The following is an 18,375-nucleotide window of genomic DNA, read 5'->3' on the forward strand; positions in this document are numbered from 1 at the left end:
ATGATGTGATGATGATGATGAAGATGATGTGATGATGATGGGATCAAGATGATGAAAATACTGATGATGAAAATGATGGTGATAAAGATGATGATGATGTGATGATGAGGAAGATGATAATATGATGATGTGATGAAGAGGATGATGAAGAGGATGAAGAAGATGATCATGTGATGAAGATTATGAAAATAATGATGATGACGAAGATCATGAAAATCATGTGATGATGATGATGTGATGATGATGAGATAATGATGTGATGAAGTTAATGAGAATGAAGACAATGGTGATGAAGAGGATGAAGATGATGATGGTGCAGTAGCTCCAACAGGCTGCTGTCCTCGCGCTCCTTCAGCCTCCTCCGTTGTTATGAGTCATCGCGCGCAGCGTCTGCGGAGCGGCGCGCTGTGATTGGTTGAAGAGGAGCCGCCTGCGCGCGCACGGAGCCGCTCGTTGACCGTGGAAGAGCCGCTGCTGGCGCGTGAGGAGCAGCAGGAGTTGTGTGCAGCATGTCATCCTGCCGCCGTGCGTGAAGCATCTGTGCGCGGACAGATTCAGACTCTTCAGCTCGTTTCACAGCAAACATCCGGTCTGCACGCGCCTCCTCCTCTCCCCAACACAGGAGCCACTGCTGAGAAGACACGGATTTTATCTGCACACCGAGACACCGAGAGAGCGTCCGATCCGCCCAGCAGAGGTGACACATACGGACACACACACACACATACGGACACACACACACTGATCCAGAAACGTCGGTCACACCTGCACCGGTGCGACACCGGGGCTCGTGCATCTCTGTGATTTTCCTCCAGCCTCATCATCATCATCTTCACATCATCGTCGGTGATCGATGGCTTCGATCCTTCTCTAATCGATGGTTTGTATTTTTCGACGCTGAAGCTTGATGACGTCCATGTGGGATGATGATGATGGTGATGATGAAGTCAGAGGTGCAGCTGGTCTGCGGGGATTCAGGCTGCTCCGTGGCTTCTCCTCCCTGCTGAGGCCCTATTGGAGGGATGGCTGCTCATTCTGATTATCAAACAGCACCTTCATCAACTTCACCTTTCATTTAGCGATAATAAGCGTGCTGATGTTAACCTGGTGATGATCAGATAATCCTCTCTGGTATGATGCTTCTGATCAGGAGAGCAGCACGTGAGCTCAGACCTGCTGGGTGTGATTCTGTGGTCCCTGATTGGTCCCGTGCCTTCACACACGTTTTACATGATACTTCATGAAGTTTAAACCTCTTTTGTTCGTTATACTTTTCAATCATTTTTATCCAAAGAAGCGAAAACGCGACTATTTCCATTGGCCTCTGCAGCATCTGTGTTAGTCATTGCACTCCATACAACGAGGTGACTGTTGTTGTGATTTGGTGCTATAGAAATAAAATAAAATTGATTAATTTTCTTATTCAGCTGACGAGTCTGTCCCAGCTGTCATAGGGTGACAGGCGGGGCACACCTGCACAGGTATCACAAGGTTAACTGAGAGAGAGAGACAACCATTCACACGTACAGCCAGTATAAAATCTCTATGGTGATTATTGAGTCATTAAACCACCAATTGTTGCTTCTTTAATGTGTTTATGACTTTAATGTTGCACCTTTGATGTGTTAATTAATTTATATTTTAAATCTACAGAAGAAGAAGAAACAAAGTATCACATCCAAAATAATTAAAGTGGCTGAGATCAGAAATACTTCAAGGATAAGTACATTAAGTACATTAAGACTGTATTTAAGTAAAGTACTTGAGTAAATGTACTCAGTTACATTATCTACAGTATGCTCTCCACTAGTGGTTGTTTTGGGGGGTAACAATCATATTGCATTATGACATGCGCTAATGGAAGCGGCACGAGATGGCTCGGGTTCAGCTTCACCTGATGGATATTTCCAGCTCGGGCTGAACCCTCTGCACCTGTAGTTCTTCTCTTCATGCTACACACAGTGCTTCCTCATGTTTTGATGTAACTTCCAGACCTTTGACCCCTGAATGGACCAAGCTGTGATGTGTCCTCTTCTGATGGATCTGCTTGATGTTTTCACCCTAAGAATGTCCTTTTTTATTCAGCTCCTTCAACCACACCTTCAAATCAAACACCTGGAATCATCTGCACATCTTTGACGATTTATTTACGATTTACATTGCACCGCGTCTTTCTGTGGAGGAGCAGGCAGATACTGGATGCCGTGCAGAAAACACCCACAGGCCGCAGAAAAGACTAACGCAGCTTCAGGTGTGAAAAATGAAGCCAGTGTGGAAAATGCCTTAAAGCTGCCTTCTTTTTAGTGGCCACCAGGGGGCGAGAGCTGTGGCTGCAAACAGACTTCGGTCCTGTAGAAGTCTATGAGATCTCTGACTTCTGTGTGTTTTATGTGCTCAGCCACTTGTTTTAGGTTGTACTGAATAAAACATGAAGTCAGTGTTGGTTATTCTACGTTTCCTTTGTCTGCATGTTATGGACTCACCAGTGAGGCAGTCGCTTGATGTTGTTGGTGGTGAAGCTGACTGGTTACACTAGGTTAAAACGACGCTCACGCCACCATGAAATCTGCTCCTGTAGTCCACACGTGCACAACACTCTGCATCCCACCTCAGAAACACCACTGAAACCATTAGTGCATCAGACCTGAGTGAGTTTTAGGCGACCACAGACGTCTGCTGTTCAGGTGTTCTCTTCACTAAATGTTGAATCACCTTCAAAGGATTTTCTTTACCCTTTTTCTATACATTCATGGGTCTAAATAATCAAGAGAGTTTGGAATACTGGGTGACAACACTGTAAGCAGACAGATTCTTCCCATCCCAACTGATCCCATCAAAGTAAAAGAGCTTTTATACCACTGACATGCTTAGACTGTGACATAAGCAAATGTAAACTCTGCAATCTCAGGTGAGACTTAAAAGAAGCTCTCAGTCTGGATGAAAATTCATGTTGCTGATTCTTGTGTTTTTGTCCTTTTCAAATCTTCAGATGGCAAAGGCAGACCAGCGTTTCGGCCAGCGGGATGGCTCTGACCAGAACTTCGACTACATGTTCAAGCTGCTGATCATCGGCAACAGCAGCGTGGGGAAGACGTCCTTCCTGTTCCGCTACGCCGACGACTCCTTCAGCAACTCCTTCGTCAGCACCGTGGGCATTGACTTCAAAGTGAAAACGGTGTATCGCAACGACAAGAGGATCAAGCTGCAGATCTGGGTGAGGACGGTTTGCTTGTCTGAGATGCCGGAGATGGACTGGCTTGTGAAAACAGATGCTGATGTCACAAATTATGCACATGGTGTCTTGTTGCATCGATGTCTTCACTCTCTGCCTCTGTGATATATATATTTTTTTTTTTTAGCTATGAAGTAAAAAATAATAGAAAGAAGTTGGAAGGCTGGTGGTTAGATGTTAAACCTGGTTCGCATTGACGTCAGAGGACACCTGCATTGGTGTCAGGCCTCAGAACCAGCCCCTCTGTTAGGAAGAAGTGGTTTTGCAACCACAAAATGTTTTAGTCATAAAATTAATTATTGATCATCAGATTATCAGTTTAAACTCTGTGTTTGTGTGTCTGTTTTTTTGTGTGGCTCTTTTGTTAGTCAGGGAATGCGATGGTAGCGTCAATTAGCAGTGAGGAGTCAGCAGGAACTTCTCTTTGTTTATATTTTGTCTCATTTGCATCACCCTTAACTGGGCAGGTGGTAGGGTCCATGCAGGTAAGGCTGAGACGCTGAAAGGTAATGCAACATTACCTGGATTCTGTAACAGCCCTTTAAAAAGTTGGTACCAAACAATAACCTCTTTCCCTCATACAGACTCAGGGCTCAACACTGATGGTCATTCAGGGACGTAACACACAGCTGCTTCAGTATCTCAGGATGTTGTTTAAAAGTGATGATAAAAGCATGAGATGCACCAATGGGTCAGTCGGACCTTGGACTTAATGCAAGCTTCTTATCGGTGTGTCGTGGTGACGATGAATGCTGAAGGCGGAGCTGGTTTACAGAAAGGTTTAAAGGGGGAATAATGATTTGATCCCAGTTGAAATGAAGAGTCTCTGTTTTTTTTATGGTGGTTTCATTTTAATGATGAGAGATGAATATCAACCAAAAATTTAAAAAAACACATTACATAAAAATTATAAACTGACTTGCATGTCTTGTTGGCGAGCAGAGCAGTAAGATGTTTCTTGTTGTTGGTGATCAGGTTTGCTCACTTCTCAAGTTGCCAACTCAAAGCCTTAGTAGCTTCACAGGACTTGCTTCTTCTTTAGCCACTCCTTTGTTGCCTTGGCGATATGTTTTGAGTCATTCTCATGCTGGAAGTCCCATCCTTGACCCATCTTCAGTGATCAGGCTGAGGGAAGGAGGTTCTGGTTCTAGTTTGGCTTCATACATCGGCCCCTCAGTGCGGTGAAATCATCATGTACCCGCAGCAGAAAAACAGCCCAAAGCATAATGTTTCCACCTCTGTGCCTGACTGTGGGGATGCTATTCTTTGAGTCGTACTCAGCATTTCTCTTCCTCTAACCTCAGCAGGAGCCCGATTTTGGTTTCATCTGACCACAGGTCTTTCTCCCAAGCCTTCTCTGATTCATTTAGGTGTTCACTGGTAAACTTAAGATGGGCCTGAACATGAGCCTCCTTGAAGATTCCAATCCATTACAGTGTAACACGATACCATTATCAAGCTCATCCCATGGAGTTCTGGGCTGATCCACCACTTTTCCTATGATTATCCTCATCGCATGAGGCAAGATCTCGCATGAAGCTCCAGACTTAGACTGATTGATGGTCACTGAGTTTTTGATTGATTGATTGATTGTAATCTGTTTGCCACATGGCAAACAGCCAGTCTGTAGGAGGTTCTGGCTGGTTCGCAGAGCATCAAATACTTATTTCCCTCAATGAACATACAGATGTATTTATAACATTTATGTAATGTCAATTTCTGGATTTTCAAATGATATTCCGTCTCTGTCCATTAAAATGAAACTATCATAAAAAAAATAGAGACAGTTCATTTATTTGTAAGTGAGCAAACTTACACATTCCTACCCCACATATGACCAAGAGCTGTAGGCAGTGATGGCAGACTGAGTATACAGGCAGCAGAAATGAGCTTCCTCTGAAGGTTGTCTGAGCTCACCAAATACAAAGTTAACCTCAGGTTACCGCTCAGATACAGTCACTGGAAGAGTGACACATTTTCTCCAAGGTCTCTCCTTTTTTTAGATGCATCTCTGTGCAAAAGTGAAGATGAACCATAGAGAAAGTCACAGTTTGTGAGCCAATCAGCCCCTCTTACAATGCTGAGCATCTCAGCTGACACAGCACCAAGTGAGCTGTTAACAAGAATGAAAGGTTTTCTAAGAGAGATCTTTCAGCTGAAAATGTTGTTGGGGAAATGGATGTCTGCTCACCTGCAGCCATTGGGAAAGTCTGGAGGTCGAGCCAGCTCCATGGACGCACCATGTTCCTCAACCTGTTCCTGGTGAGGTTTTGTGGTATGGCAGAACACGCTGTCCTGATGGGTCAGGAGGACGCTGACTGAGCGGACCCATTCTAAATACTGGAAATACTCCATGTGGTTTAGATGTTGAGCTGCAGAGCCAAAGTGCTTGAAGATGCACTTTTCACCAATCAGCAGAAATTCGGAAACACCTTAAAGCACTTGCCTGATCGGATCTTATGTGATTTAACTTCCTGTTCAAAGGGAGTTCTTTCTTCCTCCTGTTGCCACGTCCTGCTCACACAGGGGATCGTCTGATTGTTGGTGTTTTCTCTTTATCTTACACTATAAAGCATCATGGGGCAATTGTTGCTGTGAATTGGTGCTGTCTGAATTAAACTGAATTGAACTGGAGCAGTTATTGTGAAGAATTACTGAAATTAACTCTTTTTTTTTTTTTTTTTTTCTTTCATGTCCATAAATAAAAACTGCATGAATAGAATGATCTCACATTAAGTCGAGATCAGACCACAGCTTTCATGCATGCTACACCAAAACAATCAAAAACCTTCCACAAACTGACCACAGACATCATCTGATGTTCATTTGACAGCCCAATGCTGATCTAAGGTTTGATCGAATCTTTAGCCGCTGCAGATCGCACTGATGCTTCCTGCTCTGTTTTTTATTCGATTGGCTTGATTGATGTGGATTTTGAGCCTTTACTTGTTCCATTCGGGCAGTTTTTGTAAAATTGTCTGTTTATTCCTTCAAATTAAAGTTTAAAAAGCATCTTTTCCCTGCAGGTTAAACTTGTGCCTCCATCTTTGCTGATGCTGAATCTCTCAGAGGGTTCAGTGATGTGTCTCCTCGTCCTTTAATGTCTCTGCTCTCGCTGCTTTAATACACTGCGACGAAACGTTACAATTCTGTGACGTCAGCTGTAATGTTGAACGTGCTGTGACAGAGCGCACGTCTTCATAAAGCGCAGTAATGATCAGCTGCATGCGTTTAAAGTGGATCAGCAGACTGAGCTCTGCTTGCAGCAAAAACACACTCACAGCTCCTTTTATCAGTGGTGATGTTGTTGCCATGACAGCGGCCCTTTACGCTCACACACACAGGCACACAAACACACACTCCGTTACTGTGTTGACTTTAGTGGCAATTAAAAGGAGCTCTCAGGGTGGAGAGGTTGAGACCTGGCGGGAGACAAAGGGCCCTGAAGGTGTTTGTGTGCATTCATGTGTGTGTGTGCGTGTGTGTGTGTATGTGTGTTGACATAATTGGAGCCAATCAGAGCCAGCTGATTCAAACTGAAAGCATCGTTGTGAGTAAAAATAGACTGAACACAAACTGTTGGATGGAGAGCTATAACCAAAGCATCATGGGAGGTGTAGTTTATGGCTGTTAACTTCAACATGTTAACACAGATTTTAGATCACTGGCTCTGCTTACAGACACATGTAGTCACTACGGGCGACACCTCTGGTTGTCAAAAGTGTGATTGGATAGAAGTTTAAGAGGAGATTGATCCTCCCGCTCAGCCAAGCTCAGTGCAAACCTCTGATGAGTTTATGGCCTCAGGTCTTATGGAATAAAACATGATATTCATTTTGGACATTTTGGCTCTGTTAGTGTCATACAGGAGTAGGAAGTAGGAGAGTGTTTCAGCTGTCTGCATATTTTTGAGGCTGATCATCCTCCATCGTAAACACACACACACTCCACAGTCTGAATTAATTAATCGTATGCGAGCTCTCGCTGTGTCTCTCCGGATAAAGGCAGAATCAGGAAGTGTTGAGTCAGAGCTAAAATTAGCAGAGTGACTCGGGGCAGCTGTAGTGATACGGAGGATGAAGTGGTGGAGGACGGCGGCGTGAAAGTCACACCGTGGCCCGGCTGCTTGTTGCAGAGATCAATGGCCCGAGACTAGCTGAAAGAGTCTCTGGTGCTTTCTTAGATAATTTTTACTGATTGTCTTCAGTTTCCACAGTAATGATGTGTATTTAATCTGTCATATCACAAGTCAGAGTTATTAAAGCAGCACTGACACATATACATTAGCACAGGCAGGGATGCTGATGCCGTTAGCTGAATGACTGTTTTGCTTAAATACTAAAAACGAACTTTTTATTCATCACCCTTTACTCTTCAGAAGTTGTTCTTTCAAGCCTTTGAGCTTCTGCAGAAACCCAGCAGGTGTCTAAAGAAACACTTAAGCTGAATCAACGCACTCATATTTTAGGTTCCAAACAAATTATCTATAATGAACCTGCTGTGTAGTTTATGTATTCATGTATTTGTGAGGATGTTTGTTTCAGGAGTTTTTCCCCGCTGTGTCTCAGCGTCTTCCTCTCTTTTTCTTCTCCTGCAGATTTACAGACATTTTTACAGCTTTATTTCTGGAGCTTCAGCACTGATGGCTTCATCATGGTAGATTCATAGAGTGGACCTTAAATATGGATGCAGGCACGAAGTCTGGAAGTTTTGGAGTTTACTTTCGGCCTTCGCCGTGCTGTTTTTTTTTGTTTGTTTGTTTCCAGACCATATTCAGACGAGAGGCTGGAATGCTAAGTTATCAGCTAATGCTCTTGTTATCAGTATGCATCTACAGACTGTATGGGTACATCACACAGATACAGATACCTAGAATTTCACTTCCTAGATGGTCTGTTAGTACAGTAACCTCACAGCAGCCATATTATTGGTCACATAATGTCATTAAAAAGGCTCTAACAGCACAAACAGGGTCCAGAGGTATTGACTGGTAGCAGCTACAGCCACTTGTGTCACCATTTACCTGTCAGTCAAAGAGGCCACGCCTCTAATAATGCAAACTTTCTAGGGGAGTTCTAAAACCACTCCCCCCATACTGTTGTTATAAAGGGGGAAATTATCGATAGAGACCAGACAAGTTTGTGTATTGAGCTGTAAATATGTTTCTTTTTGCTGTAAACCTTTAAAATCGGAGTCTGAAGGGACTGACTCACTGCTGGAGCCTCTGCTGGACGTTGGAAGAATTGCAGATTTTAGTACTTGGGAGGCTGCTGATTAGTTAAAGTCTGTTTGCAGCTGGCACAGTCATGTGCAGTGTTGGTCAAGTTACTTGAAAAAAGTAATCAGTAACTAATTACTGATTACTTCCCCCCAAAAGTAATAGCGTTACTTTACTGATTACTTATTTTCAAAAGTAGTTAATTACTTAGTTACTTAGTTACTTTTTAAAAACATGATTTACAACCTGAATAGGAGATAAAGAAATAGATATTTCAGCCCAATTCTACTTTTTCTGCATAATCCATCATACAAAATGTAATCAAATGGAAAAGTCTCTTTTTAAAACTTGTTTTATTAGTTTTAACCTTTTAACTTTATGCATCAAGCAAAAATGTTATTACATGCAACATTCTCTGACTGGAAGAAATTTGTTTAACATTAAACCTATTTTCTGCACATTCCAGTATATAAAATAATTTTTTTGTGTGTTTTCACTCAGTCTTTCAAATAGATGCAAGTAAAACACAGCAGAAAATAAATAAAATCAAAGACTCTGTTGCTCTATTTTCACCTGTAAAGCAGGAGTGGGGTAGGCGGAGGTTTGCCCTGGTGCAGGTGTGTCGCAGCGGTCAGTTGAAGAATCCGCGAGTTTCTCTGTGAATTTCCCATTACGTCGTAGCGCACTCGGTGCTTGCTCTGAAGTTTAGGGGTTTTTTTCGCTATAAAAAGAAGTTTTCCTCCCACACACAACGGACGCTAATGTTTTTGTCACTTTTTACGAAATCAAACTCAAACTCAGGTCAGTACTTCCACGCTTTAAACGCTGCACGCTTGTACTCTGTCCCGCACTCCATATATTATCCATTGTTGATCTGCACACAGCTGTTGTCACGAACGTCGCACTCGCTTACGTCACTGTCATGAGACAATCTCGCAAAAAAAATCACGGTTTTAGTAACGCAGTAACGCAGCGTTCCTACGGGAAAGTAACGGTAATCTAATTACCTTTTTTTGCAATAGTAATCCCTTACTTTACTCGTTACTTGAAAAAAATAATCAGATTACAGTAACGCATGCCCATCTATGGTCATGTGACTAGCTGTGTGTTTGTTTTCAGGACACGGCCGGTCAGGAGCGTTACCGCACCATCACCACAGCCTACTACCGCGGTGCTATGGGCTTCATTCTCATGTATGACATCACCAACGAGGAATCCTTCAACGCCGTCCAGGACTGGTAGGTGATTGGCTGGAAGCCTGTGATTCAGCTCAGAAAGTGAAACTCAGCTCAGTCATGTTGCTGTGTGTTTGCAGGGCCACGCAGATCAAGACGTACTCGTGGGATAACGCCCAGGTGATCATGGTGGGCAACAAGTGCGACATGGACGAGGAGAGAGTGGTACCCCCTGAGAAGGGAAAACACCTGGCTGATCAGCTAGGTGAGACTCAGCTCTCTTTCACCTCAGGTGGTACAGACAGCAGAAGAAACGTTTCTTCTTCTTTAGTTGAGATGGTTGGAGTGAGAGAAAAACTGCCTCAGGACCCCAAAAAGGAACCTAAAGAGAAAATTATATATATGTGCTTATTTAGTTTAACTATTCAAAGAAAAGGGGATGGCTCATCTCTTCCTTCAGCAGCTCTGTGCTGAGGCTCATGGGACATGTAGTATGTATGATGTAGTAAAAAAGTAGAAAAACCCATAGTGTGATTAAAATACATACACACAATCCCTCCACTTCCTCATATTATCTAACATTTACCTGCAAACACCTGAGCATGAAGGCAGTGCAGGAGGAGCCTTCAGACTAACAGGGATGGTTTCTGCAAACAGTCAGGACAGGTGTGTTTTCACCAGGTGAGCCCTGTCTGCCGAAGAACTTTCTTTAAATTATACCTGTTGGAGGAAATCTGATTATAAGTTTATTTTATTTTTGCTTTTTCTTGGTCTGAACATTTAGAAAGTACTCAGTTTAGCTTTAATTTTTCTTTATGCACAAGAACACGAAGAACAAGAATATGAAAGCAGGTAAAAGCTGCGGCTCTCAGCACTGATGGGGCGAGTAGCTTTTTATTCCAGTAAAAGCAGCATTGCACTTTATTGTTGATAGATTTTATTAATGCACCACCCTATGTGAATTCATTTTCGCACACCGTGTGCTGACTGCAGAACAAAGAAATTTCTAACTGTGATTCAGAGCGCCAGCATTGATTTTTCTTTGTTTGATGGTGTTTAGCCTGAAAATTATTATTAATTAAAGCACACTCATGAAAACACCTTCAAACTTTTCATTCTTACATTATGTGGCAAATAAATTACTATTCTGGTTTTATTTATTTATAGTTAAGTTTGTGATACAAGAATGTCATTGTTATTCAAGTGTCTCAGCAAAAAGTCCCGACATGCATGATCGGCCTAATTTTACATATGATCAATAATGAACATGCAGAAAAATAGAAATAAACATTATCATGTCTGTACTTTACAGACTTCACTCCCAATGTTTTTAGACAAGCTCAGGTGTTATTCAGGGCCCTCTGTTCAGGTCACGTGTATTCAAAGCTGCTCTGAGGTCAGTCCATCAGAGAGCTGTGCTGACATTGAGCCGAAAGCCTGAAACACCTTAAACACACAAATATGGGATGAGATGCTTCACTCTTCATGCTTTCTGTCCTAATGCAGATAATAGAGCTGAAACTGAGCCTTGCTGCAGCTCTATTAACTGTTTAACTCACCTTTCATGTAGCCTGAGGAAGAGAGTGAATCAGATTCTCCACATCAGCTAAACGAGCGTCTGTTCAAGTGTCTGCTTCTCACACAGTCTGATTAAAAAAAAAAAACAGAAAATCATTTCCATGACACGGGAAAAACCTACTCGAAAAGAAATGAGTAGGACCTAGTGTCTGTCTGACAGCTCTTACATGAACCAATGTTCGCTCTCCAAACTTTAAGCTTTATTATATTAAGGATCTCTCTGGTATCAAATATGGAGTGTATTCCCTTTCATTTTTAAAACTAGAGCAGACATTGACACGTAGCTGAATGGCAACAGTTTTCATAAAGCAAACAGACAATATAAACAGTTACAGTTCAATATAAACAGCATCTATCTTACTAAAGCTCTAAAGCTAGAAGTGAAAATACTCAGCCACTTAAAAGAAGAAAACTCTTCTGGTTCTTTTCCAGTAAGCGCCTCCATCTCATTCTCAGGGTTTTTTGTCTTTACTCTTGCATTAATATTCAAGAATGTACTTAGTAAAAACATATATCTAAATGATCTTTCATATATAGCCCTTTTCTACTCTTGCAGAGCACTCAAAGCCTTTCATACAACATGTTGTATGTGCTTAAATTGTCACAATCTGGTTGTAGGAACTCAGGCGCAGAGCGTTTAGACGCCTCCAAAAAACAGTTTATTTACAGCACCAGTGCACAGTATATACAGTGAGGGGAATCCAAAACTCCAGGGAATCACAGGGTAGCTCTCTCACACTCGCTCACGTCTTCTTGCCCACACTCACACACGTTCACACGGCAGGGAGGTCACAGGTCCGGGGAGGAAGGTCTGAAGCAGAAGAGAAGGGAAGTCACAAACTAATCACGAATCTCAAATTACTAAGCACGAGTTCGCAGGAGCTGCGAGAAACACTAACGTCAGTAGTACAATCATCCAGCGACGAGAGGATCTGTGTTCCAGCCTCAAATAGTGCTCCCGGTGATGACAGGTGATTGTTGTCAGGTGTGTGGGCCAAGGGCGGGAGCCCACAGTGAGCTCCGCCCAGGCAGAGAGGGAGAGAGAGAGAGAGAGAACCAAAACAGCAAATGTAGCCTTGTGGGGCCGGCCCGGGCAGGCACGGAGACCATGACATAAATGTTTTCTATTGAACAGTCAAACTCAGGTTGATGCGTCAGACAGCACGATGAGGTTAGTGTCTTGCCCAAGATGCCGACTGGAGCAGTCAGGAATCAAGCCACCAACCTTCTGATTAGTAGATGACCTGCTTTACCTCCTGAGCTACAGCCACCCCATCTGAGCAATACAATGCATTGTCATCAGCATGGAAAGGAAAGGAGATTTTATGTTTCATTCATTAAATTAAAGAAATAAACCCATGAGAAAGTTGTTTTCCTGCATAAATTGGAAGGTGGAGGTGTTGGAAAGGGTCCAAATCCAGAACACCAAGGCAGGTAGTTGAAAGAAAGCCTTTATTTGTTGGAATATCCAAAATTTTGCAATCCAAAGAAAACCCATGGAGATGCAGGGCAGCACAACACAAAGCACAGATAAAAACCTAATCTGACAAGAACACAGAGGGAGACAGGACTGTTTACACACACTAGACGGGGGGGAGATAAGCCACAGTTAAACATATTCAAGACAATCAACAGACAGGAAGTAAAACCCAACAGAACCAGAAACACAGAAATAATGAAACACTACTGAAAGTGTGAACTGAAACTAAGTACGACCTAAAAACTAAAACAAATATCCATGAAAACACATCTGCATTACCACAAACTAACTTCAAAATGCTATAATAATAAAATCCAACAGAAAATTCAGAGAATTCAGACATATAAAACACTAGGACAATGACATTTCCACTGAGTTTAAAAGCACTTTGTTTATGAGCTATACAACATGGCATCATCAGCATAAAGGAGCATTTCGTTTATCACTAGTCTAATGTGATCCACTGAGTCCGACGCCTCTAAATGTTACTGCAGTGGTTTTTAAGTAAAACTCTTCTGCTTCCTCCCGCAGGCTTCGAGTACTACGAGGCAAGCGCCAAAGAGAACATCAATGTGCGGCAGGTGTTCGAGCGCTTGGTGGACATCATCTGTGTGAAGATGTCGGAGCGTGTGGACGTAGAGGCGCCGGCAGCTCCTGGTTCCAAGACCACCAGACTGACCGACAAACCTGCCCAGCTACCTCAGAAGTGCTGCTGATCGTCTGTCATCCCCCAAGCTCTCAAAATAAGAAAAAGAAAAAAAAATATATAGATTATCTATTGTAACATTCCTCTGCACACTCGCTCTGCTTCATGTTTGTGAGCGGCCATCCATTACTACGCCTTCTCCAGGCCCTGCTAACTAACATCTATATAACCACTTTTACCATCCCAAGTGTCCGTGGGAGGCCCTTTAGCTGTCAGCGTACTCCATGCTAATGTGGATTTGGTGTGTTTGAAAAGGTTATTGTGCTGCTGGTGGTGATATCACTGTGACCAGTGACTGTTTTCAAGGATTTTTCTCTTATGCAGAAACAAAAAAAGAACAAAGGCTTGATTATACTAGAAAGTGACACAGTTACAGACAGGCTGAAAAAGTGACATCAGGTACTTCCGGTTCGTTCTCTTAGCTGTCGCATGGATAATTAGCATCTGTTGATGAGCGTGCACGGTTTATTTCATAGTTGTGTTAGTTGAAATGCTGACATTCATGTGTGTGAAGTAGAGCCTTTTACTGTGGAGTGAGGAGTCAGAGGTCAGGACTGTGAGGAAGACTTTTGGTAAGTGGGGGGAATTTGTGAGTCAGGGGTGGAGAGTGGACTGTTTCCGCCAAGAAACAAATGCACTGAAGGTGTTTCCAACAGGATGATTAGATCTGCGCATTTTCTGTGCTGGTGTGACTTCAAGGTGGAAACAATTAATGTCTAAAAAGCTGCACAGCTGGTAACCACAGACTCAACTTCTTGCAAGCATGAAAGTCAAATCCAACAGAAGCTGATCCAGAATGCTGCACAGATGTGAAACATCCAGCAGGAAACCACTGCAGGTCAGAGGGACAATAGGATCCATCCAGTCCAGCTGCTGCAGAGACCAAACTGCAGATGATTGTTAACACTAGTAAAAGGCTTTTTTCTGCAAGCCGTTGCGTGCCACTCTGTAGTGCAGACTTCTTCACAGAGAAATAACCACTACAAGGTGGGTGGCTCTTGAGTTAAACTTTCCTTAACTTAAAGGTGAGCGGTTAAAGCAACTACCAGTGGAGTGAAGGACACCTCTGACTGACATATCAGGGGGTGGTAAATACATTAGAGGGCTACCTAAGCAACCACAGCCAGGAACAGCCATAATCTAGCTGCCATTAAAATGATGCAAGATGAGTGAATCACTTCCTGTGTGGACACCCCTTAAGAAGTGTGCTTCATTCGCATGCATCACAAAGATGCCGTCCGACTTCTCTATGTTACCCTGAAGATGCTCTCTTTGATTGCAGCACTGTGATGTTGACCGGGACACCGAGGGTGAATCTTCTTACTCTGCCTGAGATTAGACGCGATGATTGCCACCTGCTTGCTCTGTGCTGTAATGACACATGCAGTGAGGCAGCAGGCCTCTAACTGAGTAACACTGCGGGTCAAGTTTAGTGTCTCAAACACGCCAAATGCCCATTTAGTTGGAGTGTGATGTCAGCAGGGTCACAGGTCAGCACAGCACTGCCTTTCCTCTCAAAGTGTAGCACAACGCCACAGCTGCTCATGTGTTTACAGTCCTCCTCTGAGTCATCACTCATGCTGCTTCTCTACAGCTAGCGTTAGTTCCTCTGATATAACATGCCTATAGCCCACAAACTCTTACTGGCCTTATTCAGACAGACGCTTTAAGGCTGCACCACCAGCGCACAACTCTGACAGGGCTGCAGTCCAGTCGCTCGGGTCAGAGGAGCCGGGTCAGAGGTGAAGAGACAGCACCCCCTGGTGGTTGAACAGGGTCTTAAGATAACTACAGAAACTTCAATGAGAAGGAAAACACTTGAAATGGTGTTAAAACAAAGTATTACTGAGACAACACATACGTTTACATCCAAGAAAAAACCTCCATTGGGAGTTCTGATCTGTAAAACCTCAGATTAAATCATTATTTTCAAGAGTCATATCGGATGAACAGCTGTGAGTATTGATGACACCTGTAACCAGGTGTGAAATGAAGCTGTGTGATTGTGATTTTATGGATGTTTGTATGATGATTTCAGTCTTGGTTTCTGTGGAAACCAAACTGAGATACACAGATGCTCTTTGAGCATGTGCAAACCATCCACTAAAAAAAACTCTGAACTCTGACTCAGATTGTCTCCGTCGGGAAGATTATTAACAACAAACAGAACAAATATAAGTCTGATGTGAGCGTGTGCAGGAGCACAAACAATCCCTGTTTGTTATCTCTGTCCTCTCTAATCTGCAGCCTCCAACAGCTGCCCTCAGTTTGATGTTCTGCAGGACTTAACGTGATGCTGCCTGACTTTCAGCTCTCTTTGCATGTCCTTCATAGCTTATACAACCTTCCTGTTTCTGTCTGATGAAGCAGTCCTTCAGATCTTCACTCTTCCGGCCTTCAGTCAGTGTTTCTTCTCATTGACAGGAAGCCCCAAAACGTCTGCCGCTGTACCAGCTGTTTCCATTGTGTTGTGAAGGTGTGGAAGGATTTCTGAATGGACCAATGGGGTCCAAGACTTCCAAGGAATCAGAGGCCTCAGAGCCATTTTTATTTTTAAAGCCCGGTGTGGGTGTGGCTGCTGAAGCCTAAGTTCAGGTGCATTTTGCTGTAATGTAAGGCTGTGCTCAGAAGTGAGATGCAGAGTTCCTGCCTTCACAGAGCCGTAAGATTCTTTAAATACACGGCAGAGAATCAGTGATGACCCCGAATGAGATATGCTTTAAACTGAAACGCTGTCCTTCCTGTGGGACCGAAACTCTGGATTCACCTCTCTGACCTCTGAGCTTTAATTACAGAGAAACAGAGCACGAGTTAAGAAGACTGGAGTTATCTAAAGCCACTGAGACCTGACGACACAACCCAGAGCTGCAGCAGTCAAACCTTCCAGTAACACACAGCTTTTCTGGTTCAGGATCAAGCAAGCGGACTCACATTAATGGAAGCTGCAAACAGCAACAGGAACTCCAAAGTAACCGACATGCAGGAGGTTTGTTTCTGAGGTTAACTGACGACTGTCTGACCGTCATAGCTGAATGATCAGCCACTCCCTTTGGTGGTGTGAGCGTGCTCATAAGGGCTCAGTTCACATACAAATTCTGTTCCAGACAAATGGAGACATGCTTGGAGCTCTTTTTGGTGTTATTATGAAACAATCTGAGATGTAGAATGTTGTTTGCATTCACACTAATCATCAACCTTCAGGTGTGAAGTGAACCTGTTTGAATTGCACTTTGCTGGAAGCTGAGTCAGAGTTCACGAGTCATAGAAGAGTAAAAAGCATCCAGGGTCTCGCCTCTGGCCGGTGCTGGAGTGCGTGCTCGCTGTAGTTTTGGTTTCTATGTCGTGAACAGACTTCCATGTCTGCTTTTTTCCAAAATCACAGAAGAACAAAGACAGGAAAGGAGATCAGGATCAGAGACCCTGGCCCGGGCCACACTGAGCACTGCAGCCCTGCTTCATGGTGGCAATCAGCTTTTGCACCTGCGACCGTGCCGCCAAGGCCACACGGAGACTGATTTTTAGTCACGCACATACGTGAGTGGAACTGATGAGTGAGGAGAGCACGTCTCTCGCCCCCTTTAGCAGGTGTAGTCGCACAGCCGCCGTGTTTGCAGTGTTTCCTACATGAGTGTGTGTGTGCGTGTGTGTTCGTGTTGAGTATCATGATATTTATCGCGTGTTCAGTTGTACGGGTTCTTGTGATATTTTGAGATCCAGTGCGTTTGTTCATGGAAGACTTGAAGAAACATTTGTTCTTAAATATTCTGATAAACTTATATCCTGCCAAACTGTTGTATAGCAACCACAGCGCACGTTGGTGTGTGTAACTCCCTGCCGTGTGTCTTCATATGGATAAGAACTTACAATAACATGGACATCGTCTTCATATGATTATTTTCTAAGTGACTTTGTAAATGATAGAGGTAGATCTGATCCTGGTGTTGAGTTTATTTTTCTGCAGTGTAACCATGGACTAATTCTTAGAGAGTTCCTGTAAACTTGTTGTCTTACGGTTTGCTCCTGTTCGGGGAGAAGCACAAAGTGATTGTACAAAATATTGTGAATGTTTGTATATTATAGATCAGATTTAGTATAATAAAAATCACAATCTTTAATCAGAATGTGTGTCGCTTTTCCTTGGTAGAATTCATACGTACGCAGTCTTCACCATAGAATCTTTTAAAAATTACATAAATCTGCAAACAGTTCTGAAAGTTGTGTCGGACCTCTGTGCGATTTGCTCCACAGGAGTCTGCTGTACCACTCCTGTTCACTTCATAATCCTCTGATGGGTCACAACACCTACAGAAGAACTCTGGTTCTGCAGAGGTTGGATATCAGTGATGTCCAGGAGGACGGTACAGAATGTGAATAAAAGCAGAGAGATGGTGGTCAGCTTCAGAACGAAGATCAGGATGTGTGTGTGTGTTGGAGGAGTATCTGAGTGTTCACATCAACAACAGGCTGAACTGGAGGGATGACATAAGAAGGAGACAAGCAGGCTCTGTTTCCTAGGGAAGCCAAGATCCTTCACTGTGTGTAGCAAAATGATGGACATGTTCTATCAGTCAATGAGTTCTGCTGGAGAAGCGGCGTATTCAAGCTGACATAGGGCGAGAGGCAGGGTATACGCTGGACAGCTCGCCAGCCTGTGGCAGGGCTAACAGAGAGACAGAAAACCATTCAAGTCTAATTATTAATCATCAACTTCATACTATGGGGACGAAGCTAGAGTACCCGGACTGACATGTAACCTCCACACAGAACAACCTCAGAAACATCATGGATTTGAACCCATGACCTTCTTGCTGTGAAGCAGCAGTAATAACCACCACACGTGGTAGTTATTATCTGCATTATTGTTTTGGCTGCTGTAACAGCTTAACTGTGGATTTTCGCAGGGTTAAAAAATCAAATCAAAATACAATCAGCCGAAACGATGCAACTTTTTACTTAATAAAACAAACGTTTCTTTATTTTAATGAC

At 43.2% G+C, this 18,375-nt stretch overlaps 1 protein-coding gene across 1 annotated transcript; it reads left to right on the forward strand.

Moving 5' to 3' along the window:
- Positions 1 to 460: 460 nt before the first annotated feature.
- On the forward strand, positions 461 to 17,510 carry rab3b (RAB3B, member RAS oncogene family). The gene is made up of 5 exons (XM_084922320.1): positions 461 to 697; positions 2,990 to 3,214; positions 9,570 to 9,688; positions 9,766 to 9,890; positions 13,215 to 17,510. Exons 2-5 carry the CDS (start codon positions 2,990 to 2,992, stop codon positions 13,397 to 13,399), a joined length of 654 nt encoding a protein of 217 aa, XP_084778446.1. The 5' UTR covers positions 461 to 697; the 3' UTR covers positions 13,400 to 17,510.
- The last annotated feature ends 865 nt before the right edge of the window (positions 17,511 to 18,375 follow it).

Source organism: Perissodus microlepis, chromosome 23, assembly GCF_051167445.1.
Source record: "Perissodus microlepis isolate ML-2025 ecotype Zambia chromosome 23, ASM5116744v1, whole genome shotgun sequence".
NCBI lineage: Eukaryota > Metazoa > Chordata > Actinopteri > Cichliformes > Cichlidae > Perissodus > Perissodus microlepis.